At 63.8% G+C, this 25,222-nt stretch overlaps 2 protein-coding genes and 1 long non-coding RNA gene across 4 annotated transcripts in view; 2 read left to right on the forward strand and 1 right to left on the reverse strand.

Annotated features, from left to right (window-relative positions):
* Positions 1 to 11,493, forward strand: part of TTYH3 (tweety family member 3) — a 28,803-nt gene extending 17,310 nt beyond the window's left edge. The window contains exons 8-14 of the mRNA XM_045992795.1: positions 632 to 687; positions 1,319 to 1,411; positions 3,502 to 3,594; positions 3,782 to 3,918; positions 5,565 to 5,738; positions 6,146 to 6,221; positions 8,489 to 11,493. Of these exons, the coding sequence (XP_045848751.1) occupies positions 632 to 687; positions 1,319 to 1,411; positions 3,502 to 3,594; positions 3,782 to 3,918; positions 5,565 to 5,738; positions 6,146 to 6,221; positions 8,489 to 8,563 (704 nt within the window). The 3' untranslated portion in view covers positions 8,564 to 11,493. The remainder of the gene's footprint in view (positions 1 to 631; positions 688 to 1,318; positions 1,412 to 3,501; positions 3,595 to 3,781; positions 3,919 to 5,564; positions 5,739 to 6,145; positions 6,222 to 8,488) is intronic.
* A 709-nt stretch (positions 11,494 to 12,202) lies between these two features.
* Positions 12,203 to 17,983, forward strand: LOC123933517. The gene is made up of 4 exons (XR_006816624.1): positions 12,203 to 12,322; positions 15,366 to 15,499; positions 16,055 to 17,024; positions 17,492 to 17,983. It is a non-coding gene; the product is annotated as an uncharacterized LOC123933517 (long non-coding RNA).
* Positions 17,582 to 25,222, reverse strand: part of LFNG (LFNG O-fucosylpeptide 3-beta-N-acetylglucosaminyltransferase) — a 94,078-nt gene continuing 86,437 nt past the window's right edge. For both annotated transcript variants that reach the window (XM_045992760.1, XM_045992759.1), the window contains 7 exons: positions 21,727 to 21,775; positions 21,144 to 21,243; positions 20,873 to 21,026; positions 20,688 to 20,773; positions 20,115 to 20,280; positions 19,615 to 19,700; positions 17,582 to 18,816 (listed from right to left, as the gene is read on the reverse strand). In XM_045992760.1, coding sequence (XP_045848716.1) covers positions 18,750 to 18,816; positions 19,615 to 19,700; positions 20,115 to 20,280; positions 20,688 to 20,773; positions 20,873 to 21,026; positions 21,144 to 21,243; positions 21,727 to 21,775 — 708 coding nt within the window. In that variant the 3' untranslated portion in view covers positions 17,582 to 18,749. The remainder of the gene's footprint in view (positions 18,817 to 19,614; positions 19,701 to 20,114; positions 20,281 to 20,687; positions 20,774 to 20,872; positions 21,027 to 21,143; positions 21,244 to 21,726; positions 21,776 to 25,222) is intronic.

The raw sequence follows: 25,222 nt of genomic DNA on the forward strand, positions 1-25,222 counted from the left end.
GCTCGGGCCTCCTGGGGTTTCCAGAATCACAACTGTAAGTGAATCCTGTCTTCAAATGTTGGACACAGAATTGACACATGTTTTAATGGGGAGTAGACAGGCCACCTGAGTCCTGGGCCCTCCCGACAGCCATGTCCAGGCCCTGTCCCCTCCTCTGCCAGCCAGGAACCCATGCATCCCTGCGTCTCCTCTGACCCCTTGCCCACCCCCAGTGCCCGTCTGCTGCCCCAGAGGGAAGAGAGGAAGAGGGCTGGGCCCCACGGGGCACGTGTGTGTGCTGTAAGGACCCTGCTTGGAGCAGAAGGGTCTGGGTCCTGGCCCTGGGCTCCCTGCAGGCCACAGCTCCTCACACATGTGCTTGAGCACACACAGGCACAACATACAGACACGTGCACACGCATGTGTGCAGAGACACGTGCACACACGTACATGCATACAGACGTGTGTATACAGATGTGTGGGCATGTGTGTCTGTTCACACACTTGTGCAGAAATGCACATACACACGGGCGCGCAGTATCCATGCAGGTGCACACGGGTGCACGTAAGCACACACATGGGCTCACACAGGCACGCACACGGCTCGTGCACACGGCCCCCCTCACGTCCCCGCCTTGACCTCTGTCCGCAGACATTCTGCAGTACTACCTGGCCTGCTCGGCCCGGGCCACCAACCCCTTCCAGCAGGTGAGTGCTCGGCTGCTCCCGCCCCTGGGAGGCCCTGCGGCCCTCAGCCCTTCTCAGAGGCCTTGAGACCCTGGGACCCCAGGAGTTGGGGGGCAGGGGGCCACTGGACGAATGCCACATTGGCGTCGCTAACTGCCTCCACAGTTAGCGCCCTGATGCCCTTGGCGTAAGCCCTTTGGGGTGGACTGCTTAATGCCTCCCAGGGACTGGGGATTCCTGTCAGTTCCTGGGTCGCCCCGGGGCCACCCTGCAGGGCAAAGCCAACCTCAGGCAGGGCAGGTGCAGAGGGGCCCAGGGATGCCTCACCGGGGGAGGGGTCCTGGGCCCGCTGTGGATCACCTGAGCCAGAGTCACGGTGAAGTTTGGAGGGAGATGCTTTGGCCCACTGGCTGTCACTGCCCATGATTGCACGGCCCGGGGGGTCGTGAAATGCTCCCCGCTTTGAAGTCACCCTGGTTTCGGTGATCTTACTCTCTCTGTATGTGTGGCCAGCCTCCCAGGGGACAGGAGCAACTTCCCCAAGGGCTCTCCCGGGGCCCCGGCACTGCCTGACCTGGGTGTGGTGGGACTGGGGGAGGGGAGCCGGGCTGCCCTACCCCTGCTGGAGTCAGCGGGCCTCTCTGTGGAGCAGAAGCTGTCTGGCAGCCACAAGGCGCTGGTGGAGATGCAGGACCTGGTGGCTGAGCTTCTGAAGACCGTCCCTCGGGAGTACCCCGCCACCAAGGTGAGCAGGGCGCCGCACCCCCAGCTCTGGCTGCCGCCACCCCCTCTCCCTACCCTTCCTCGGAGAGGCTTCCCCTCCTCCCCTTCACCGCCTGTCATTGCCCCGGGGGTTCGGGCTAGGTTTCTTAAAAATAATGTAGCTCTTTATCTTAAAAGTAATACCAACTCTTTGAATTAAAAAAAAAAAGAAAACGAAAAGGGAAAACGGGGACAGATGTGGGAACAAAGGAAGGTCCGCCCCCGGCCCTTGGAGGTGTTCTGGGAACTCGAGGTGGGGGGAGCGTTTTTTCCCTCACAGTTCTGGGTCCTGAGCGTTCTGTCCACACGTCTGTTAACTGCGCTCCCGATGAAGTCTAGCGTCCCCGGGGGTCAGCCTGGGGGCAGCAGAGAGGGGTCAGCCGTGTGCGCCCCACTGCAGAGCGCAGCGGGGGTGGTGGTACACGCGTGTGCACACAGCTGGGCTCAGACTTCCACGACCAGCTGGACCTTCTGTAACAAGCTGCAAAACTTAAGGAAAAGATGGCCACAGAGATGCGCTATCGCAGTTGCTTCTCACTTCCGTTCAAGCCAGGGCATCCTCTGGGTATTTTGCGAGCGAGCGGGTAGGTAGCTGGGGCCCCACTGGGGAGCTCCGCACCCCGGGGGGCCTGAGACAGCCGGGATGCGCTCCCTCAGGCGCCAGAGGCTAGAAGTCAAGGTCATCAACACCAGGCATGGGCTGAGCAGGCATCTCCGGAGGTCTCTCTCCGTGGTGTGTAGACCCCATGTTCTCCCCATGTTCTCATGCGGTCGTCCCCCTCTGCCTGTGTGTGCCCCGACCCCCTCCTCGTACAGGACCCCGGTCCCGTGGGATTGGAGCCCCCGTCCCAGGTGTTTAGGGTCGGGAGTGCAGCATAGGCATTTGGGGCAGGGGGAGACTATTCAGCCCCAAATGGCGAGTCTTGTCTGGGGATCCGCTTCAGAATCGCTGGGCGCTCTTGGAACGTGCGCCTCGGAAGGCCGTGTCGGGCCCTGTGGTTGGTCTAGAGGCACCCGTCCACCCTGGAGGGTTTCTGTGGGGTCGTCTGCCCGTGGACGTGCCCGCGCACACGCGCACACACACAGGGACAGACACGCACTACGGGACAAGGCTCGCTCTATACAGAGTGTTCGAATAATATTTTGTCACTTAAAATAGCATGGAAATTTTCTCCTTAACTGTTCCTGAAAGTAAGGTTCTTTCAGAGAACCAGGCCCCCGTCAGGAGCTGTGTGGGCACTTGCTGTCTCTCCTGTGTTGACAGGTGTTCATGGGTCCTGTTGGGTCCATGGTCAAAGGAGCGAGACTGATACAAAGCGAAGGTCAAGCAAAGCTTTATTTCGCGCCAAGCTTCGAGAATCAAACTGACCGGCCAGGGCCATCTCTTGCAAAGAGGCGACCCCTCTCTTCTTTACAGACTAGCTTTTAAGGGCAAAGGCCATGTGGTTGGGCCTGGCCACGCACCGGTGACCAATGAGGTTGTAACACAGAGAAAGCTGCACAGTCCAGCTAGGTCACACACGGGTGGCCAACTGAATTACAATTTACCCTATAGTAGCTATTTGAACCAGCCTATCACCTTGGTCAGAACTGGCGCTCAAAGGTGGGGCCCATACTCCTTGGTAGCTAGGGAGACAGTACGCACTCCCACTGACTGAATATCTCCACCTGGCCTGACTCACCCTTGTATTTGGTTGTATTTGGGCTTTGTTACCTGGGACTGGTTTCCAGGACTGGTTTTTAAGTAAGTTCCCTGAAGGGGCGGGGTGGGGGGGGGCAGGGTCAGGATGGAGCTCCTCTGGCTGAATAGGCCCTTACAGGTCCCACTTCCCCCGGTATCCGGTATGCGCTGTCCTCAGCAGTCCCTCTGGGGCCAAGACACAGATTCTGGCCCTCATTTCTAGAAGCCCAAAGTCCTCAGGGCCTGGGCCAAGACCACAGGGTCAAGGGTCATCTCAATGGCAGGGTGTGGGTGGACGGGCACCCGGAGGGCTCCCAGAGGACCTATGCTGGGCTTGGGCCTCCCCCTCCTGACCGTGGTACTGACCTTGTGTGCTATGTGTCCCTGCCCAGGAGCCCTTGCTCCGTGTCCAGGAGGTGCTGAACGGCACAGAGGTGAACCTACAGCACCTCACCGCCCTGGTGGACTGCCGCAGCCTGCATCTGGTGAGAACCGGTCTCCCGAGCCAGGCCCCGGCAGCTGGGGGCAGGGTGCCGCTGGGGGGCTGGCAGGTGGTGAGCCGTGGGCTGGGCTGCATCTCCGCGCGTCCCGTCTCACCCTGCCTTCCCTGTCTCTTTCTGGTCTCTGCGGGCCGTGCTGTCCCCGTGCTGTCCCCGTGCTGTCTGGCCTCAGGACTACGTGCAGGCCCTGACGGGCTTCTGCTACGACGGCGTGGAGGGCCTCATCTACCTGGCGCTCTTCTCCTTCGTCACGGCTCTCATGTTCAGCTCCATCGTCTGCAGCGTCCCCCACACCTGGCAGCAGAAAAGGTGAGGGGCTCAGCGCTCGCCCCCGGCCACGCTGCTGGCGGGATGTTGTCGGGATGTGCCTTCCGGACAGCACTGTCCTCCCCCCCGAGACGGCAGCAGACGGCCTCCTCCCCGGCTGACTCTCCGTAAGCCGCTGCAATGCTCGCAGGCTAGCATGTCCGCGGCGAGCAGCCCCATTTCCCGGATGGCAAACCGAGTCTAGAGGAGCTCCCGGCCCAGGGCACGTGCGAGTCCAGAGCAGGCAGGTGGAGCCAGCTGTCCCGCCCGCCGGCGCCGGCTCCGGGCCCCAAGCCCCTCCGCACCTCTGACCGGCTGGCCTCGGGGCGTCCCGTCCATCTCCCAGCCCCTCAGGGCACCTGTGCAGGGCTCGCGCATGGAGATGGCAGCTGTCCAGCCGTGGGGACATGGAGGGCCCACAGGGAGGGCCCTGGGTGGCTGTGGCCTCCATGGCCTGTTCAGCTGGATGACCAGGACGGCAGCTACTTCCTGTGGGGCAGTTATGTTCTTGTCTGTGAAGTGGGGGTCCTGGCAGCTCCTGCCTCAGTCTCCCTGGTCAGTGCTGCGTTGAGTGGTGCCGGGAGGAGCCGGGCCCCTCCCCTTGCTTGGGCCCTGACACTTCATCTCCCAGACTCACCACCTCCCCTCCCACTGCGCTGTGGCCGCTTCTTGGTGGCCCAGATCAGATGACAAGGACCTCAGCTCAGATCTCTTCCCTCTGTCTGGGGTTCTGCGCTGGTGATGCTGCCGGTGGCGATGACGGTCACGAGGACGGTGACGTGGTGGCGGCAGTGGTAATAAAGGTGGCAGCGACAGGGAGTGGCTAAGAGAACGGACGGAACCACGTGGCCTGGGCTCCAGATTATTGCTTATTAGGTGATTGTGGGCAAGTCACTTAAGCACTCTGGGTCTCCGTCTGCCTAACTGTGAAATGGGGGTCGTGAGAGACACCCGTCTTGGAGTCGGTAGACCCCCCGGTGAACCGCTGTGTGTAAGGGCTTAGCCTGGGGCTTGGCTGGCCAGGGCCGCCCAGCCGGCTGCTACTCCTGTCCTGCTTATCTCCCTGCAAGGGGCCCAGAGGGGAGACCCTCTGCGCAGAGTCACAGAGCTGGCACTCGGGAGGTGGGACGGGAGCCCCAGCTTGGCAGGCCTGTGCCATGACCACCAGGTAGCCTGGCCCCAAGTCTGATCCGGGGCAGGCAGGACGTGCGGAGAGCTGCGCGTGCCCAAGGTCTGGCCCCCGGCTCGTTGCCTCACCCCGCAGCAGCCCGAACAGAGCGGACAGAAGGCCAGAGCACAGCAGAGCAGGAGGATTGGGCTCAGGCCACCCAAAGGTGCAGGCTGGGACCTGCAGGGCCAGGAGAGGGCACGCCCACTTCCAGGCCCCAGCCCTCTCCGCCCCCCGAGGAGGGACCCTGCCCCCTTCCCCCGAAGGCAGATGCATCCCTGTGTACAGGCTGAGGGTCGGCATCCTCGGCTCCCCCATCTCACAGAGGACGCGACCAGGGTGGCACGTCACGGTGCCATGGGTCGTCGGCGAGCACGCCAGGATCCGCACACGTGTGTCTGACTCTGAGCAGACTGCCCTGGGCTCATGGCCGGCTGCCCTGGGCCAGGGTGTGATGTGCACTGGGTGTCCCTCCCTGCAGGGGTCCCGAGGAGGATGGGGAGGAGGAGACGGCCCCTGGGCCGAGGCAGACACACGACAGCCTGTACCGCGTACACATGCCCAGCCTGTACAGCTGCGGGAGCAGCTACGGCAGCGAGACCAGCCTCCCGGCTGCGGCGCACACCGTCAGCAACGCCCCCGTCACCGAGTACATGTGAGCTGTGCTGGAGCAGGGGCCGGGGGAGGCAGACCCAGGCGCGCCGGCCACAGGGAGAAGCTGGCCGGAGGGGTGGGGGCTGGAGCAGGAGCTGTCCTGGCTTCTGTCGGGGTGGTCCCAGCGAGCCTGGGTGAGGCCCCTCAGAGAGAGGCTGTATGGAGGGTGAGGGGATGCCCGGGGTGAGACCGGGGGCCAGCCTCGTGGTGAGGGGCCCTCCGGGTGGGGGTGGGCGACCTAGGCCCGCCCAGAGCTCTCGGCTGCTCTGTCAGTGGGCCTCATGCAGGCTGGTGATAAGAAGGCCCGGGGTTGAGCAGGGTGGGCACAGGGTCTGCCCCAGGGCCGCCTTGGACGGGCACTGGGCCTCCCAAGGACGTCGCTCACGGCCCCCTCTTGTCACACTGCAGGAGCCAGAATGCCAACTTCCAGAACCCCCGCTGTGAGAACACCCCCCTCATCGGGCGCGAGTCCCCCCCGCCCTCAGTAAGTCTCAGGGGTGCGGGGGGTGCCGGGGAGGGCTGTGCGCCTCCGGTGCTGGGGGGAGGGCTCTCCGGTGGGCGTCTGGCCTGAGGAGACAGTGCCGAGTGGGCCCCCAGGCTGGCCTGGAGGTACGTTGGGGCCCACGTGAGCTGGGGCCACCTGCCTGGTGGGTCAGCTTGGCTTCAAGGGGCCCTGGCTTCTCTTTTCCTGGTCTGGTCCACTTTCCTTTCATTTCTTTCATTGACTTCCTGAGCTCAGAATAGGACCCAGCCTCTGGCGCTTCCATCCGGTGTCCCCTCTGTGTTCAGGGATGAGACAGAAAAGAGAGGGGACAGGGCAGTTTGGTGCCAAAGAGAAGGAGCTTGCCAACTGAAAGGGGCCCTGATGGTCTTCCTGGAGGTGGTGGCCTGCAAAGAACAGGGCCAGAGAAGCTGAAGGCCACCCGCCTTGAGAAGCGTGCCTGTGTAGTGGCCTTGGGGTGCCCATGGCCCGGACCAGAGTCTGTGGTGCACAAGCCACCCGTCATGCCCCAGCAGCCCTTTCCAGTGGCCCTCCGCTCCGGCCCCCCCACAGCCTGGCATTCAGGCCGCCCTTTCTCTCTCCCTCTCTCTCCTGCACCCCTCCCACTCTGGGCCCTCCTAGCGCTACCTGGCGGCCCTGGACTCTGGCAGCCATGCAGGCTGGCAGTTTAAGCCCATGGATAGTGGCCGAACGCTGTGGTGGCCGTGCCCTCAGAGTGACAGGTACTGACCTGCCCCAGGTGGCCCGCACTGCCTGCCTGTCACGCCTCTGTGCCTCATGCTCTCCGCTCACAGCTGCCCCCTTGCCAGGGCCAGCCTCGGGCCTGTGTCTCTGCTCCATCCTTGGTCCCCACTGGGCCAGCTCTGGGCCATGATGAGCTTGTCTGTCCCTGGCCTAGCTGGAGTCCTCATGCTGGCCTTGGGCCCATGATGCTCCCATCCAGGGCAGTGCCCCCCCAACCCCCGGCCCAGCTGCAGGCGATCCCGTCCTGTCCCCTTCCAGCAAGTAGACCATCTCCGAAGGCCCGAGGGTGCCCCGGCCCCTGGTGCCCGGCTCTGTGCACTCGCGCCAGCCTGGCCAGCGGGCCCAGCCCTGGAGGCGTCTCCCCGCATGTTCGGAAGCACACGCAGGTGCACGCAGACAAGCCGACCCCCACATCCGCGTGTGCGTGCTTGGGCTCCTTCAGGGTCTGGGGTGCTGCCCCGCCCCCTGCTGCATGTCCGGGCAATGACGTGGCTCCCAGGTGCCCACGGCGCCTCCCTCCCAGTGTAGTGGCTGACTGACGGGCACTCACAACCTTCTTTCCCCCCAGGAGCTGCAGGAAGGCTATCAGGGCCCTTGAATAGTGACCCTCCTCATCTGGGGACACTGGTGTGGGGCCTCAGGTGTGGGGTCAGCCTGCTGCTCTCCCCACCTCTGGTGACACTTGGCACATGCCTGGGCCTTTGCCCACACCCCCTCAGGCCTGTGGCTGTAGCACACGCCTCCTCCACACGTGTGCATCGCGAGGACACCGCACACACTGAGTACCTCATGCTTCGGGTTGGATGAGGGTAGAGAGGATGTGCCGTCCGTTCCCCCCCGCCGTGCCCCCGGCTGCTTCTGTTCCAGTGTCCGGGAGCTGGGAGGAGCCCACGCTTTGTTCCCAACCCAAGCAGGCAACAGCATCCCCCAGCTCGAGGGGCCCGTGCAACTTTCGGGGTCCCCCTTTCCCCGAGGTGACGGGGCAGAGCGGCTGTGGGGGTTCCTGGGGCTGTGGGCCATCGGGGAACCCCCTGACCCTTTCTTGAACCCAGCCTGACTCTGCCTTTCGCACGATGCTCTCCTCCTGGCTCCTTGATCAGGATCCCACTGGGGGAGGAGGCCTCCCCACGTCCCCCAAGCCAGGTCCTTGAGGGCAGCCTGCGTGTGGCATGGAGGGCCTGGGCATGTGGGGTGCAGCTGGGCGGCCTCACAACGCTGGCCCTTTGTGGGGCAGGGCTCTGCCTGGCTGGGTGCCCAAATGCCTGAGGGCACTCCCATCGCCGGAAGAGGAGGCCGGCTGGTCCCCGTCCTGAGCCTGGGCACGGAGGCTGGCCCTCTGCTCGTGGAGCCAGCCGGCCACTCTGGAGCCCCTCTGCCAGTGCCCCGCCAGCCGCGCACCACCATCCCGTCCCGCCCGCAGCAGTGCTCCTCGCTCAGCTCGCCAAGGCCCACGCCGCTGCGCCCAGCGCCCCGCTGACCCCTCTCCCCACCTTGTCTCCCTCCAGTACACCTCCAGCATGAGAGCCAAATACCTCGCCACCAGCCAGCCTCGCCCCGACTCCAGCGGCAGCGGCCACTAGACAGCCCCGGCCGGCCCGCCGCACACGTGCCAATCGCCCTGCTCCTCCCCGTGCCAGCACTGCTGCGCCCACCCGCAACCACCTGCCGGACCCGCCGCACGGCCGCTCGCCCCTCCCCTCCCCTTCCCGCAGGGGCGCGGAGACACACCTGGACACGGGAGCAGCGCCACCGACACGGGGCCCTCCAGCACCCCCATACCCCTCTGCCTCTGAGGAGGGGGTTTCACGGAGCCCGGCTCTGGGCCGGACTCGGTGCTGTGTCCTGACGCTTACTCTGCACCAGGCCAACCCATGGACCCCCATCTTCTCCTCGGCTCGCGCCCCAGCCTGCTCTTTCCCTCCTGCAGCTCTGATGCTTCTGCCGTGCCCTCCAGGCTTCCGTGTGTCCCTTCTTGCGTTCACAGGCCATGCGGTGCCCACTCTGGGCTCCCTCTGGGCCGGCGGCTGGAGGGGCCTCGGCGTGTTCTCCCAGGCAGTTCCTCCTCCTCTCCACCGACCATAGGCCCCTCCTGCCAGTTGCCAGAAGCCTCCCGCCCAGCCCCACTCTCTCCCCCAGCACCCACCCTGCCCGGGGAGCCCAGCCCTCTGCAGCGGCCAGAGGATGGCAGGTGCCACACCGAGCCCAGGCTGCTCGCCGAGTCCTGGCCACCTTCTTGGTGCCAAACCCCCTCCCCTGCCCCAAGACTTGGCAGCTCGTCTGGTTCATTTTTGCACTAACCACATTTGTCATCCTAGGGCAGGCGGGGCTCCCGGCCGAGCAGCACACTCCCTTCTCGGTTCCCTCTCTGTCCAGGCGCAGCATCCCAAGCCCGGCCTTGGGCCTGGACCCGAGCTGTGGCTGTGAATGTGCCCTCGGCCCCTGCTGTCCCCCTTGGGACTAACCACTAACCTCACCCAGCCTCCGCGGGCACCTCTGGTCAACCTAGAGCCAGCATGTGTCACCCTGAGTCCAGGCCAGAGATGAGGCCTAGGACAGCCGGCTGGGAGTTGGGCTGGAGTAGCTGTTTCTTCTTGGGGTGCTGCTGGGGAACGGCTGTAGATGGATAGGCAGCCTGAGAGCCTGGAAAGCCGTCCCTGGGCAGGTGCTGCCCCAGGACAACTGTGTCCTCGGGAACGAATGTTCCTTGGGCTGTAGGACTGAGGTTTGTGCAGCCTCAGTCTCCCTACCTGTGAAGTGGGAACAAGGCTTCCCCTAAGGTGCTTTGGCTTTAGTGTACAATGTGTGCTGTGTTTCCTGCCGTGGAAGGTGTGCCTCCCCCCACTCAGGATGGGAAGCCCCCCACCCGCCAGTCTCAGCCCTGGCCTAGCCAACCTGAGACAAAGAGGCTCTGGCCTGTGTGCCCGGCCCGGGCCAGGGTCTTGCAGTGGGAGGCAGGTAGCTGGCCAAGCTGCTTCCTGGCATGTGGGCTCTCCCTTCCAGAGCCGGGTCAGTGTCCTTCCCTGGGCCAGGTCTGGGGACATGCCACCCGCCTTTCCTCCACAATCCTTTCTCTGTGCTGGTGTCTGGGACCAAAAGGGCGGGTGGACTGGGGCCAGGCTGCCTCTGCCCCAGAAAAGGAGGGGAGTGAGCAGGCAAACACAGGGTGCCCCAGGTGGGTCTGGGGCCCTGAGCCTTGCATCTGAGCCCATGGGCCCGGCCCAAACCTCACTGCAGGGCCGCTGTGCTCCAGGCCCCACCTGGCCGTCGCTTGGGGCCTCCACGGCAGACTGGCCCAGTTTTTCCTCTGGGCTCCTCCAGCGGCGAGAGCACTGCCCGCCCAGCGTCAGGAGGGAGGCCCCGGCCATCCTGCCTGGGTGCCTGCTGTGTGCTCGGCCCCTGCTCAGAAGCACAACGGCTGACCGCGGCCCTAGGAGGCCGCCCACAATGTGAATGTACATAGCATGGAGGCGGGCGCTGCCCGGACAGGCTGTGGACCTCGGCTGTCCGAGGAGCTCCCCCGTGCGTCGTGTGCGTGTGTGCCTGCCCCGTCTGTGACTTCATCCACTTCCTTCTCCTCACTGAGGTTGAATAAAGGAAAAGGAGAATCATCAAAAGGGGTTCAGACCCCGGCCTCAGTCTGTGGAGGGGAGCAGGTCTTGCCATTGGTTTTCTTTCTGTTCTGAGTTTTCAGGGTCCCCTTCCTAACCAGTCCCCATCCCAGTGACCTCTCCACATCCCTTCCCGGCCTTGGTCCCCACGGGCCCTGCAGCACCTGCTGGGGGGTGGGGGGGCTCGACGAAGTGGGTGGAAGGTGGGAGGGAGGCGCCCCCGGGGTCTTGAAGCCCCACAGGGTCCAGTTGGCTCCTGCGCCCCCACAGGCTGGGCAGACAGGCGGGGTCTGACTGGGACATCTGGCCCACGGGACCCCCTGCCGTGTCCACCCACCCCATCTCACTATGCAATCCCAGCCCAAGCACCATTTTCTCCCTAGCCCAGACCCTGCCCAGCCCCCTGTGGGAGGCCCGCAGGTAGCCTCCTTGGGCTCCATTTGGGGGGCGGGCAGGGGCCGGCACCCTCTCTCTGGGGCTTTTTTGACCGAAATGGTTGTGCGCTGTACCACTTCCTTATACACAACATGCCACTCGATATAATTTTGTTAAGACTCTGACCCTCCCAGTTCCCCTCCTGGCCCTTGCACCCCACCCCCACAGTGTGATTTAGGGCCCTAAGTGGGAAGGGGGAGCTGAGGTCCGAACCACTTGGCATCTTCCTCCAGCGTCTTCCTCCGACCTCCCTAGGGCCATGGCCGTATGTGCTGTCGCTGTGTTTTTTATTTTTATTTTATTTTTGTTTTGTTGTTTTGTTTTTTAACTGGGTTTGGGGTTTGATTTTTTGTTTCTTTGGGGCTTTATTTTCTTGGCAGATAACTAAAAATCTCGTCAATGTAATTTCTGTGGTTTCTATTCATCTTGGGTTTCATGTTTTAAAATAAACAAATTTTAAAAAACAAGGCTCTTTTCCTGCCTTGATTTGGCTCCTGCGGGGGCCTGTGGGCTGTGTGGTCGCGTGCTGGGGAGCTGAGAGACCCCCCGAGGTGGGGGGAGGCCCAGTTCGCCAGTGGGGGTGGGGTTAGAAGGGGAGAACCGACCAGAGAGTCCCGGGGTGGGGGTGGTCGGGTCGCTGAATGGGCCAGAGCGGTCGTCTTGACATTCTACAGGCCTCTCTTTGTGGTCCGGACATGCCCTGGAACGGCCGGGGATGCCCAGGCGGAGTGCCCTTCGGCCGCCTGGGGAGGGGACAGGCCTGGCCCTGGGCAGGGGTGTTGGAGACGGCCAGGTGGGAGCAACGGCAGGTGCTGGGGAATAGCTTGTCCTGGGCCCCCGCTGTGGGTGCACCTTCAGTCACTGGCCTCCCCATGCGGGATGGTAGCAGGGAAAGGAGACCCGACGTGCGCTGGGAGGCCGGCGGGGCCCCACCCGCAACCAACCTCGCACCCAGTTCCCCACCCAAAGCGAGGACCCAGGTGTCTCCTCTCCCTGCTGCAGCCCAGCCAATGAGAAGCCGCCTCTCGGGTGTCCTCCAATGGGCTCCCGTCGGGGAGAGCCCCCCCCCCAGCCTCCCTCCCCCTATATAAGCACGCTCCGCCCCTTGGCTCAGAGTGTTTGCTGTTCTGGCGCAGGTGTGAGTCCTCATTGCGGCGTCCTCCCCAGCGAGCTCGCTTCGCCGCTGGGAAAACCGGCTGCTTTATTTTTAAGGTTAGCAGTCATTCTTGCCCTCATCTGAGGAATGGACTCTGGAAGGCTCCACATGATCCCGCGCGGAGCTCTGGAGGGTTGTTGGTGAGCTCACTTCCCTCACAGGGGGCGTGGAGCCCCGTGGAACTGGGAGGACGCGCCCTTTGACCAGGAAAGCCTGGGTCTCCCACGCCCGGGGCCCAGGTGGCCGAGTACCCTGCAGGGCCCCGTGGAAGGCACGAGGCTCTGGCAGCGTTGCTGTGAGCGCCGGGGGGTGGGGGGGGGGGCAAGGGCGCGCCAGGCTAGAGCGCACACCTGTGGCCCCAGGTCCCCAGCCCCTAACCTGACCGGCTCCGGGGGCAGGGGTCCCAGAACTGGTCAGCCGTGGAGAGCGGAGGCTGAGTGCTGAGGGGGTGGAGACATCGGAGGCTTCTAGGGTGCCGGGTAGTAAGGAGAGTGAACTGAGGACGTGGGGCCAAGGAACCAAAAGGCAGGAGAGCCCCAGGAGGGAAAGAACCCAGGCACTCCCCACCCTTCTTGGACCTCAATTTCCCTGTCTGTATGTCAGGGAGGGCACAGTGTCATCCTAGTTCTAGAAGTAGCCCCATTCCTTGGTTCACAGCCCCTCCATCTTCCTGACCTTCCCACCTCACTCTCCTAAGGACCTCTGTGATTGCACTGGACCCAACTGGATAGTCCAGGGTAATAATCTTCCTGTCTTGAGGTTCTTCATTTACTCACATCTACAAGTCCCCCTTGCCATGAAGGTGACCTATTCATCAGTTGGGGAGGTGAAGATCTGAACATCTTCGGGGGTTATTCTTTTGGCCCACGAGGGAAGCAGGTCTTGATATCTGGGTAGAGAAAACGGCCAGTGCAAAGGTCCTGAGGCAGATACATGCCTGGTGTGTTCACGCAAGGAAGCGAGGGTCGCTGGAATGGACAGCGGAAAAGAGTGGTCTGACAGGAAGCAGAGGACTAAGGATCCCAAAGGGCCTGTGGGCCTCGTAAGGACTGGGAGATTGGCTCTGTGAGAGGCGGGAGCCATGGGGCCTCTGAGCAGACTAACAGTACCTCACCTTCGTTTTAGCAGGATGGCCCTAGCTGGTGAGTCGGGAAGGGAGCCAGGGCAGAAGCAGGACAGCAGATCGGGGACCTGGGCCATGGTGCAGGCTAGAGCTGAGGGCAGCCCAGGCATGATGCTGGCCAGCCGAGGAGTGGTGAGCCCTGGGTTCTGGAAGGAATGCCATCAGCGCTTCCTGGCACACTGTGTGGGGGTGTGGGGTTTGCCTGGGGCTGTGGCAGGTGGGAGGGTCTGTTGTTTTAAACAGAGATGGGCAGCTGGGGAGGGAGCAGGTTTGGATCAGGGGGTCAGGGATCCGCTTTTGGACATGTTGAGCCTAAGATGTCTTTGGACAAGAGTGTCTAGGACCAAGAATGGTGTTCCTGAGACCAAGAAGGGTGGGACCCAGACCACAGTGGGGGTGGGGGGCTGCCATAGACAGGAGTGTGACCCCCCTGCTGGTCTAGTGGTCAGAGCACTTGGGCAGCCGGGGGTGGGGGGTTGTCTCAGGAAGTATGGAGGCTGGAGGAAGTGGTGGGTGCTGGGGGCAGAGAAGATACAGCCCCCTGCCCCAGGGCTGTGGGAGAGCCAGAGAGCAGGGACAAAGCGGGGACAGGAGATTCCCCAAGGACCCAAGGCTCCATCTGGAACTCAGGGTGAGACTCCCCAGAGAGCAGTGTTTCTGTCCAGCTGACTAGGTGCAGAGGGCAGGTGCAGGAGGTCAGACACCAGAGGCTTGACTGAGAGAGGATGAGGAACCAAGAGGCCAGGGGAGGTGAAGGTGAGTTCATGGGCCTGACTGGACCTGTGACTTCAAGCAGGGGAGGGCGAACCCGTGAGGTGTGAGGGGGCTGGGGGTCCAGCAGGGTCAGGAAATGGGAGGGAGGGAGGTGGAGGCAGAGTGGGGTCACTGGGCAGGCAAGGTCTGGGGACTGACTATGCAGTGGGGACCAAGGAGGCAGGGCTGGGGGCAAGGAGGCCAAAGGTGTGGGAAGGATCACGGAAAGCAAAGCCCAGAAGTGGATGCAAGAGCCAGGAGAGAGCCTGTGAGCCAGGAGCCAACAGATCCCAGAAGGAGGGGCCCACAATAACCCCCGGAGGGGAGGGGAAGCAGGTGCTGTGATCCCAACTCTGGGAGGTCAGGGAGGAGGAGGGTGTGTCCAGTGGTGGAAAGAGCATTTCCAGGAGCGAGGCAGACAGATGTCCAGCAGGGGGCGCTGGGTCCTCAGAGGACTGGAGATGTGGGCCTTGGTGGGGGAACAGGGCCAGGAGCTCAGAACATTCTGCCTTCCCAGCAGTTCCCCTGACCGCAGGGCTGCTGGTCTGGGGCTCACTGTGGCTCTGCTGAGTGGCGGACCCAATGATCCCACCAGGACGGGCCACGAGGACACGCTCCGACCAGCCCTGCATCAGGGCGCGGGACGGCAGCCCGGGTGGCTTGCTGCCCATGGCAAGAGTTTGCCTCTTGACCTTACTTGTGTTATATGAACCACAGACTGGTAAGAATTTTCAGGTTCCTGACGTGAACGTTGGCGGGCAGGAATGGGGCTTGCCCCAGGATGCGGGTGGGTCCCGGGGAAGGTCAGTTTGGGCAGGGCAAGAAACCACCAGCTCTCACCAGGACCCAGCTGGACTGCACCCTGAGTAGGGTGGTTCCAGAAGCCCACGCAGGGCTGGTAGGGCGAACATGGGGGCAGAGCAGCCCCAGCCACAAGCTCCCAACTCTACACTGACATGACCTCGAGCACCTCGAGGGAGCTCAGATGGGAGCCCCCCAGGGCCCTAGATCCCTCCTCGTGATGGACCAAGTGCTGGGCTCAGAAGGGGCTCGGGCAGGGGGGTCACCTCTAAGAACATTCTGGGCCTGGGGCGGCAGCAATACAGTCCAGTTGGTCTGACAAAAAGATGGGGTGGGCCCTGGTCATCCCCCTACCCCCTCAGCCTGGGCCCAGCTGGGGCAGGATGGGCTGAAACCCCCAGAGGGAAAGGAGCTCTAGGGCAAGCCCGGGGTGCCTGCCGGTAGGTTGGGCCAGGTCACAGAAGGGTTGTGGTGACCCAGTCTCCTGCTGTCCTTCTCCCTCCCAGACTTCCAGGCGTCCTGAGCCATCCCACCACCGCAGTTTGCCCAGGGCTGTGCTGGGACCCAGACCGCAGCCTCTCCCACCCCCTGTCAAGCCTTCTCTTCCGGCTGCAGCTCAGAAGCCCATCTGGGGTCTGGGGTAAGTCAGACGGCTGGGATGGCCCCAGGTGGAGGGAAGTGTGGTTAAACTGAGCAGGGAGGGCACACACACACCCTGCCCCCCTCAGCCCCTCCTGGACCTGGCTCCGCACTCAGCCACCAGGCAGCACAGGGTGGGGGGCTCCCAGCAGCCCCCATGTTGCCGTGTTACTCCTTCTCTGGAAAGTCCACAAACAAGGGCAGTTTGGGAGGGGCTGGGCAGCCCTGTGGCCAGCCGCTAGCCCAGGGGAAGGGCAGGCAGGGGCAGGACATCCCTCAGTCCTGCCCTGGGGGCAAAGCGAGGTCAGTGCTTCTGCTGTGACTCATCTTAGGGGAGGGCCCCTTCCTCACCCCCGCTGAGGGCAGCAGTTAGGAGGAATCAGGCTGCCCAGTTCCCGGAAGGCCCCTCCTGGACCTGCTTCCCCTTCTGAGGAGGAACTGACCTCCCTCGCCTTCTCCTTGGGAAGAGGGAAAGGCCCAGGGTGCTTGTTGCCACTCGGGGACACCTCCCAGGCCCAGAGCCCTGGGGGTTCATTTATGTCGTTCTCCGATGAAGGTCACGACTCTTCCGAGGGCCCAGTGACTCCTCCCCACAGGGGACAGTCTGGACCAGCAGTGATGACCACGTACGTACATCCCCAGCTCTGGGGCAGACTCCACCTGTTCCCATGAGGGCTGCCAAGCCACGCGTGTGCCCCAGGGCCACCAGCTCTGCAGGGAGGCTGGGGCCCTGGGTCTACCCTGGAGCCAGGCCAGAAGGTTCCTCTGACCCCCCCCAGGGTGACCCTGGTCTCTGCCCACAGGTGGCTGTCCCCCCCACCCCTGCCCCCGCCCCAGCAGCTCCCTTTCCCCAGCATGTCAGCTGAGATGTAGTGCCGAGGGGGTGCCCTCCAGACAGGGATCGGGCTGTGATGCTGAGGGCTCCTCCTTCACCGCCCCCCAACCCCGTCCCAGTCACTGCCCACATCCCCTCCCCCACCCCCCCCACCCCCGGGGCAGCTGCTCCCTCCCAGCCCTTCTGCAAACCACACTCTGCTGACTCAGGGCTGCACAAGGCCAAGGTGTGGGGTCAGGCCCCAGCCAGCTGCCCCAGGCCCAAGGAGCTACCAGCAAGGGGTGGGGGGCATCCCTGACTCCACGCTGCATCTGCAGGTACTGCGTATGTGAGCACGAAGCTCGTGGGCACGGAACCGTCCCCAACAGGTCAGGGGTGGGGAAAGGAGGCCCTTGGCGAACGCCTGTTTTTATTCCGACATGCTGAGAAGGCTCACTGTGGAGCAGAGCCGCCAGCGTGCATGGCCCCGGAGCCTGGAGGCCCCGGGAGCCTAGAGGCCAGGAGCAGAGCGGGCACCGCAGGGGACAGTGGGGGCTCCGCATGAGGAAGAGGGAACACAGCTGCCCCCACCCCAGATGGTGGCGGCGAGGGACGTCCCCAGCTGAGGCGGCAGCAGCTCCTGCCCACTCCTGCCGCCCACTGAGGCTGCGTTCGGAGAGGAAGTGGCATGGAGCAGCAGGCAGAAGACAAGGTCAGTGTGAAGCCTTGCCCAGCCCCTGGGGGCCCAGGTCTGGGACCGGTCCAGCCATGCAGCCCCTTCATGGAGGCGAGGGCGACTGTGGGGTTCCCGGCACAAGGGGAGGCCAAGATCCAAGACCACCAGGCCTGAGTTTGAGTGCTCGATCACCCCCCGCCCCAGCCCAGGTGCCTGACCTTGGCTGTCACTGGCTCTTGAGCCTTAGTTTTGCCATCTGCATAACAGGACAAGAATATGGCCTCTTGTGGGTTTGTGATGGGGCTGAAGCCAGATCAGGCTGGGCCACTCCAAGCCCGTCCCTCCTGTGGGGAAGGTTGGGTCTGCACAAGCGGACTGCTCCTCTGGGGGAGACCCGTGGATCCAGCCACCCCCTGATCCCCTCCACAGTGCCCTGGGACCTGCCATGCCTCTCAGGCTCCTGCAAGCACCTCTTCAGATCCCCTCCCTCCCTTCCCCCTCAGGAGCACACACAGACCTGCCGGCCCCTGGGAGCCCCTTTGGGCAGACCTGCTTTCTCAGGCCCAACTTCCAGCAAGATCAGGACCCCAGGGGCTTGCCCCAAAGAGCACCTTTATTCACAGCAAAGGACGTCACCATGGCAACCACACTTCAATTCCCTGAGAACTTTTCCATTATCCGTCGCTTTCCAAGCTCTGTCTTTGCAGAAAGAAAAACAGAAGACAAAACACACGCCAGCCACGGGCCCAGTGGGCCACACTGGGCCTGCGGGAGACAGGTAACGTGGTGCGGGACGGGGCGCGGGCAGTCCGCACACAGGGACACATAAATACGCGGGGGGCGGCTAGGCCTTTCCTCTGCTTTGAACAACAAAGATTATCTCAAGTTTGGCTTCTGCTTTTTTCTGATCCACAGAAAAGATAAAATAACACCGGCCCTGCCCCACCCCCACCCCTGAAAAACAGACAAAAACACCCTACCTTTTACCTACCCCCTCATGAAAAAAAAGCACAGTAAAAAAATACTGTCACAAATATTTACAGACACGCCCACTATGGGCGACATTCTCTCTGCTTCGAGAGGAGATAAAATGCTCAGCTCTGTCTTCCCAACACCGGGAGACAGAGACCATGAGGGCTGGGGAGACTACCCACCCAGGATGGTCGGGAGGGGAGGCCCTACGCCCCTCACCCCACAGCCACTAAGGACTTAATGGGGGCCGGAGGTGGTGCTCGCAGGACGCTCGTGCTGTCTGCCATCCCTCTGAGTCCAGAGCCAGCGGGAGTAGGGGACTCGGGCCACTCCTCCCAAACCCAGCTTCTGTGCACTGAGCGTGGCTCAGCTGTGCTGGGGATTTGGAGGTGGGGGGGCCGGGATCTCCAGGGACAGGGTCCCCCAGCCCCCGGCCTGCTCCTGACAGGAAGGGAAAGGCACCTGCCTATCCCGGCAGATCAGCCCCTGACCCCATGCTGCCCAGAGACCCTGCGAGAATAAAACTGCCTGCAGGGTGACCTCTGCTGCCTATCCTGCTGCGATGGGGCTCAGGAGGCGGCGGCCCCGCGGAGCAGACAAGCGGCACGATCGCCTGCTCCTCAGCAGAGCGGAACTGCCCAGCAGCCTGCTCCGCGGACTGCACGCGGTGCGCACACGCAGGCACAGCCCTGGGGGAGTCTCGAATGCCAAGGCCAGGGCGGCTCTACATGGGTCCCCGGGCCCTTTGGATACCAGGGGAACCCGAGGACGGGGTTTCAACCATGGCTCCTAGAAGACGGCGGTGTGGGGACACCAGGGTGTGTCTGGGTACAGGTGGCAGTGGATGGAGCGGAACCTGTGGGGACAGAGGGGGGGGTGGGTCTGTGTGGGGAGGAGGTGCGGAGCCCCCATCTTCAGACCCCCATGGCACCCCTCCGGCCTCAGCGCAACCCCCAACCCCAGCAGACCCCCCAGGGCACCCCTCTGGCCCCAGCAGGCCCACCAGAGACCCCAACCCAGGGCATCCCTCTACCCCACCACATGCTCCCACCCAGGGCATGCCCCTGGCCCAAGCAGACCACACCCATCAGAACCCCCAACTCAGGGTACCCCTCCTCAGGCCCCAGCACAACCCCCAACCCACGACAGCCCACCCCCGGCTCCAGCAGACAAGCCCCAGCAGACCCCCCCCAATACTAGGTGCCCCCCCCGGCTCCAGTAGAACCCCCAACCCAGGGCAACCCCCCTCCAGTCCCAGAAGACCAGACCCAGCAAACCCCCCAGGGCACCCCTCCAGCCCCAGGAGACCATCCCCACCCAGGGTACCCCTGTCCCCTGCCAACTGGCCACAACAGACCCCACCCGGGCACCCCCTCTAGCCCCAACAGAGACCCAAACCCAAGGCATCTCCCTGGCCCAAGCAGACCAGCCCCAGCAGACTGGCCCCAGCAGAACCCCAAACCCAGGGTACCCCCCTGACCCCAGCAGACCCCCCAGGGTACCCCTCTGGCCTCAGCACACACCCCTACCACACCCCCTCCGGCCCCAGCAGACCTGCCTCAGCAGATCCTTCTCCACAGCACCCCTCTGGCCCCAGCAGACCCCTCGGGGACCTGATGTCAGGCCCAACCTCTCTCTGGGCCTGCTTCCTCACCTGGATGGGTCAGCCTCCACTGAGAATGGCCCCTTCATGTGGATGGCATTCCGCTTACTCTCAAACATGCCATAACTGAGGGTCACCTGGGGGGGGGGGGTTGGGCAGGTGAGACCAGGAGAGGCTCCCATACTCCCAGCTCTGTCCATGGCTTTCCATGGAGTTCTGTGCAAGGGGACAAGCCTTGCCTTCCGCCCTCCCTGGACCAGGAAGGAAGGCCTCAGTCCCAGGCTTCTTGGGGCTGGGTGTGGTACAACCCACCTGTTCTGCACAACCCAGGAATGAAGTCTAGGGTAGGGGCTTCAGTGAAGGCTAGCGGAGTCACCAGCTGGGGCCAAGAGAGGCCCCAAATGGCACAGAGTAGGTGTGACACCCAGGATTGGAGCAGGGTCCCGCCGGTGGGGTTGGGTGTCTGAGCGACAGCCAAGAGTGGGACCCTTCCTGACTTCCCGGTTTAAAACCGTGATTCCACTCAGTTCCCTGCGGCCCAGGAGGCGCACCTGCTCGTGGAGCTCGGAGGCGGGCACCTGCTGCAGGTTCTCCAGGTGGGAGTGGAAGAGCCCGCTGCGGATGAGCGGCACGCCCAGCAGGGCCTCCACGATGTAGCCGATGGTGCAGTCATCGGGCAGGCGGATCCGCTCGGCCGTGCTCATGAAGTGGCCCCTGCTGCAGAGGGGGGGCCGGTCCGATGAGCAAGGGTGGCGCTGGCGGCCCACCAGGAGCTCACTCAGACACAGCCACAGACAGGGCAGAACCCTGCCTGGGATGAAGGAGCACAACCTTGGGACAGGAGGGGACCAGAACACCAACAGGCCGGCCCGCAGTGGCTCCGACCCTCCCGGAGCCCCTGCAAAGCGCCCTCCTCTGAACTGGCCTGATAATTCAAAGCCAGGGTCACCAAGCCTGCACGGAAAGGAATCCTGCCCCTGCCCGATGGTAGCTGGGTCTGGCGCGTGGCAGGTGGGAAGCCAGCAGAGGTGGGGGTGCAGGTGGGGGGGGACCATGACTCAGCCCACCTGGGCATGGGAGGCTGGGGGACACCCGTTGCTGAGCAGGGGCCCCAGGGCACTCACCTGGCCCATGGGCTCATCTTCAGGGCCAGCCCACGGCTGATGCAGAAGCCAGCCCCGCCGGTGGCAAACCAGAAGTGGACAGGGCGCTGCAGGAGGGGAGCATGGTGAGACCCTCGCCCCAGGTCCCGGGGACCCCTTCGGCCCCCTGCCCACCTGGCGCGGGCCCCTGAGGGCGGAGCACGCACCATCTTGTTCTCGCTGACCCTCTCCGTGGCCTGGATGGGCCTGTCCAGACTGGGCTTGCCGATGTACACGTCCTGCGTGTGCGGGTAGCTGGCCAGCAGCCGCAGCAGAGCCCTGACGTTGACGTAGTTGTCGTCGTCCACGTGGCAGAACCACCTGCAGAGCCGCAGGCAGAGAGGGCGTCAAGGGTGGAAGGCTGGGGGAGAGGGGGTGGGGTTGCTGTGGGGGAGGGGACCGGCAGGGGAGGGGGCACGCTCCTCTGGCTGCACTCACTTCCTCCCTGATTCGATGAAGTGGTCGAACTCCACGGCCATCTTGCAGGACAGTGCCTGGCGGCTGTGGGCAGCTGAGCAGTTGGTATTGACCACGTGGCCTGGGAGCAAGGGAGGGGCTGTAAGCGGGTCTGAGCTGGCCCATGAGAGCAAAGCAGGATGGAGTGGACCACTGTCCCAGGGCACCCTGGGTCCAAGCCGTGCTCTGCAGCGCCTCGCAGCTCCGCTGCCCCCCTCCCCCCGCCAGGGCCCACGGCCTAGTGATCACAGCAGCACCCCCCCAGCCCAACCCCCTCCAGGGCAACCCCGGCCCGCCCCTGCCCATTCAGGCGGCTTTTTCCCAGCACCGGCCACCTGTTGCTGCCACATCAGCTCAAAGGCCCTGGGAGCTGAAAGGACCTCATTTGCATGAGAATTGGGTGCCCCCCCCAGTGGCGGGGCGGGGCATTGAGCAAACCAGTTGAGTAAAGGGCCCTCTCTGGCCCGTGGCCTCTAAGACCTCTCTGCAGGGGACTGGGGAGGGGACTGTTCCTCCCAGGAGTGGAGCCCCCCCCCACCCCGGCCTCCCCAAGTCCAGGGCTCACCCGTGCGCCTGGCCAGGGCTTCATCATCCCCGTCGGTGAAAATGAACGTCTGGAAGGAGAAACGTGGCCTTGAACAGGCAGCTCTCTGTCCCCCAGTCCCGGGGCCGCCGAGGGGGTGCAGGGCCGGGCACCCTGGGGCTTCAGGAACTCCAACTCAGTCATGCCCACTCTCCACCCTTCCGTGGGCCTTAATTTCCCCAGGTGCACAGAGTGGGTTTCAAGTGCCCAGCCTAAGCAGAAGTGGACGGGACTCCAGCAGGCCCTACCCTGCCATCGACAGCTGGGCCCAAGGTCGCCTGGCGGCTGTGCTGGCACGAGCCAGGTGGGGCGCCCCGCCCGCCCCGCCCACCCGCCAGGTAACCGGCTCCTGACGCCCCGCACACCTGGCAGGGCACACACCCTTATTGACACAGCGCGCAGCCTGTGGGAGGGGGTAGAAGGCGGGGGGGGGGGGGGGGGGGGGGGGGCAGGTGGAGGAGGTCGGCTTTGGGAAGCCAAGTCTCAATCAGTCAGGGACAAAGGCCTCTGCTGGGCGGCTGCCAAGCCCCAGCGGACAAAGGGCCCGGAGGGAGGATGAATCACCAGGCATTGTCCACCGGCTTTGTCTCAGGCCGCGCAGTGAGGGACGCAGGGCTGGCCTTAACTCGGCCGCGTTAAGCAGGAGTGGCCGTGCGGCCCATTACCATACAGCTGGCCTGGTTAACTGGGCCGGGCCCGGGGAAGGGTCTGCCGGGCAGGGGTGCGGCCACAGCACTGCAGCCCTCAGAGCTGGGCCCCCCATGCCCCCGGCGCTGTGACCAGTCGGCCAGGTCACCTTGTCTGAGCCTAAGAAAGCACTGCTGTTCTCAGGAGGCTCCAACAGGCAGGAGGGTTGAGGCGGGAAACTGCGGGTGCCCCAGCCCCCCTGAGGCCCAGTACCCCCCGCCCCACTGCTCAGGCAAGGAAATCCAGGCGGGCAGACAGGCCTTGCCCAAGGCCACATCAAGGCTCTACCTGTGCCAGCACAGGGCCACCCCTGCCAGGATCGCTCTGAGGAAGTGATTGGGGGGGATGCGGGGCGGGGCCAGGAGCTGCCGGCACCCGCCTGGGCCCGTCAGCACACGGGGAGGAATGTTCCTTCTTCTGCCTGGCCCGCCCAGCGCGTGCCACTCAGCGCACCCAGGCAAGGCTGAATGCATGCAAACCCTGGGGCCTGGTGGGGGCGGGTGCTCCGAGCACAGGCAGCAGGAGACCCCCCACCCAGCTCCATGCCCACCAGACCTCAGTTTCCTTTTACCGGTCCAAGGGAGGATCTAGCACGTGCAAGCCCAGAGCACAGTTCATACCCGGGAACCTGGGAGACCCACCTGGGGTCCTCACCCTCCTTTGGGCGGCCCTGGCTCCTTGACCATCCTGACCCCAGACCGGAGCACACACTCAGGTCAAGCCACAAGCTGCCGATCCCAGGTTTAGCACTGGAGAAGGAACAGGCCCTGTGGACACCCTCTCCGCACATGTACCCCTTCCTTCCAGAACCCTGCAGGCACCCCAAGGCAGCCCGCACGCACAGACTCGCACCCAGCCCCCCACCCACTCCCCAGCCTCGCAGCCCTGGAATGCTGTGGGAGGCTGAGGCTGGCCAGTGCAGACGCGCCACTGCCGTCGCTGGATTAAAAGGAAAATGCTTTCTTAATGAGATCAAGCGAGGCCTGTTCTCCCGCGCTTTGGTGGTGCCCTAAAAACCCAGCCCAAGGCTATGGAGATTAAAGTCACCTTTGTTCGGCTAGGGGAAGAGCGAGGCAGGCGGCCCAGAGAGGAGTACAAGGCAGGGTGGGGCTGTGAGGGTAGAGTTGCCTGGCCTCCCGCATCAGAGCAACCAGCAGAGGAGGCGACAGGCTGCCTGGCGGTTCAGGGCCTCGGTATCCCCCTCTGTCAAATGGGCATCACAAAAAATTCATCTGTAGCCAGAGCAAAGCACTGAGACCCACTCCCTTCTTTGGTCTCCCTAACAGCCCTGAGAGGCGGGCACCACTGCTACCTGAGTGGACAGTGAGGACACTGGGAACCAGAGAGGGGCAGCCTCCAGCCTGTGGTCATACCCTGTGGCAGACGTGGTGCTCGTCTAGACCCAAGCACCTTCCGGGGACTGAAACCCCTCCCGCCACCAGCCCCCCCCCCCCCGCAGCCTCCTCCCCACTTCCCCAGAGATGGGGCTGGAGGAGGAAGAGCAGGGCAGCAAGGGCGGCAGGGCTGGCCCAGAGCGGGCGGGGGTGTGGGGGGACACCCACAGGAAGCGGCATTGTTCCTGGAGCTGCGATTCAAAGAAACACAGGATGCCAAGCTCTCCCCCAGCAATTGTGGCCACTGTGGTGGCAGCCGCAGCAGCCTGGCCTGCTCCTGGGAGGGGTGGGGGAAGGCCAAAGGTCCAGCCCCTCATCCTGGACTTTGAGGACTGTCACAGTGCAGACAACTGTGGGGGACAACAACCCCCGCCCCTGCCTTCCCTCCTCCCCATCACCTTAATGGGTGGAAGTTTCTTACACATGCTCCATGCCAGTGCTGTCAGTCTAGCTCAAATCGCACCTCCTCCAGGAAGTCCCCCAACCCTCCACGTGGGTCAGGTGCCCACTCTCAGCTTGCACAGTCTCTCTGGATTTCCCCCATCAAAGCCCTGACTTCTCCGCATCTCCCCCATCAGACTGGGTCTGAATCACTACGCACAGGACTGGGAGAGGGGGGCCCGTGGTCAGGATAGTTTCAAGAACCCCCTCCCCCCAACACGATGTGCAGGGCTCTGGCTTGCTGTGACACATGCACTGATGCCCGGGGCAGACGCAGCCTCTCCTGGGTGGGTTTAGCTGGCAAGACGGAAATCTGAGTGGCCGTTCAACCAGGGGAGTGACAGACCCCAGCCCGACCCTGCTGGGCTCATTCCCTCTACCTCCAGGTTTTGCCAGTCCCCTGCCAGAGATGAGGAGACCAAGGGTCAGAAAGTCCTCAGGTCTTGCCCAGGATTATCCACCTCAGCTGGGACTGGTACCCAAGACCCCTGGACCACATCCCTTCTGCTGGGGAATGCCCCCCAAATCTAAGACGAGAGGTGCTCAGAGCTGGTGGGGGCCCAGCGGGAGCTGAATGCTGCCAAAGGTCACCAGGCAGGGAGGCAGAGTCCTGGGGGGCAGGGTGCCGCGCTCTAGCCTGGTGCCCCACAAGGGCTGTCAGTCAGGGATGGGGGGGCCCGTCGGCCCCCTCATCGCCAGGCAACCTGAGTGGTCAGCACGCCAGTGGCGGTTCCCATGGAGCGCATAGCTGTGCACAAGAGGCCGGACGCCTTTCTCCGTTGGAGAAAGGGGCTTTGTTACCTTGCCCAAGCGGCCGGCGTGAGAGCCGCCGGGCGCTGGGAATCCTAACGGCCCCGCGGCCAAACAAAACCCACAGCCCCCGCTGCCCCCTCCCGCTGGCCCGCTGAGCCCCTGGGAAAGGGGATGCTGCTTTCCCAGGAAGCTGCCACGGTGCT

This window comes from Meles meles, chromosome 21 (assembly GCF_922984935.1).
Source record: "Meles meles chromosome 21, mMelMel3.1 paternal haplotype, whole genome shotgun sequence".
Classification (NCBI taxonomy): domain Eukaryota; kingdom Metazoa; phylum Chordata; class Mammalia; order Carnivora; family Mustelidae; genus Meles; species Meles meles.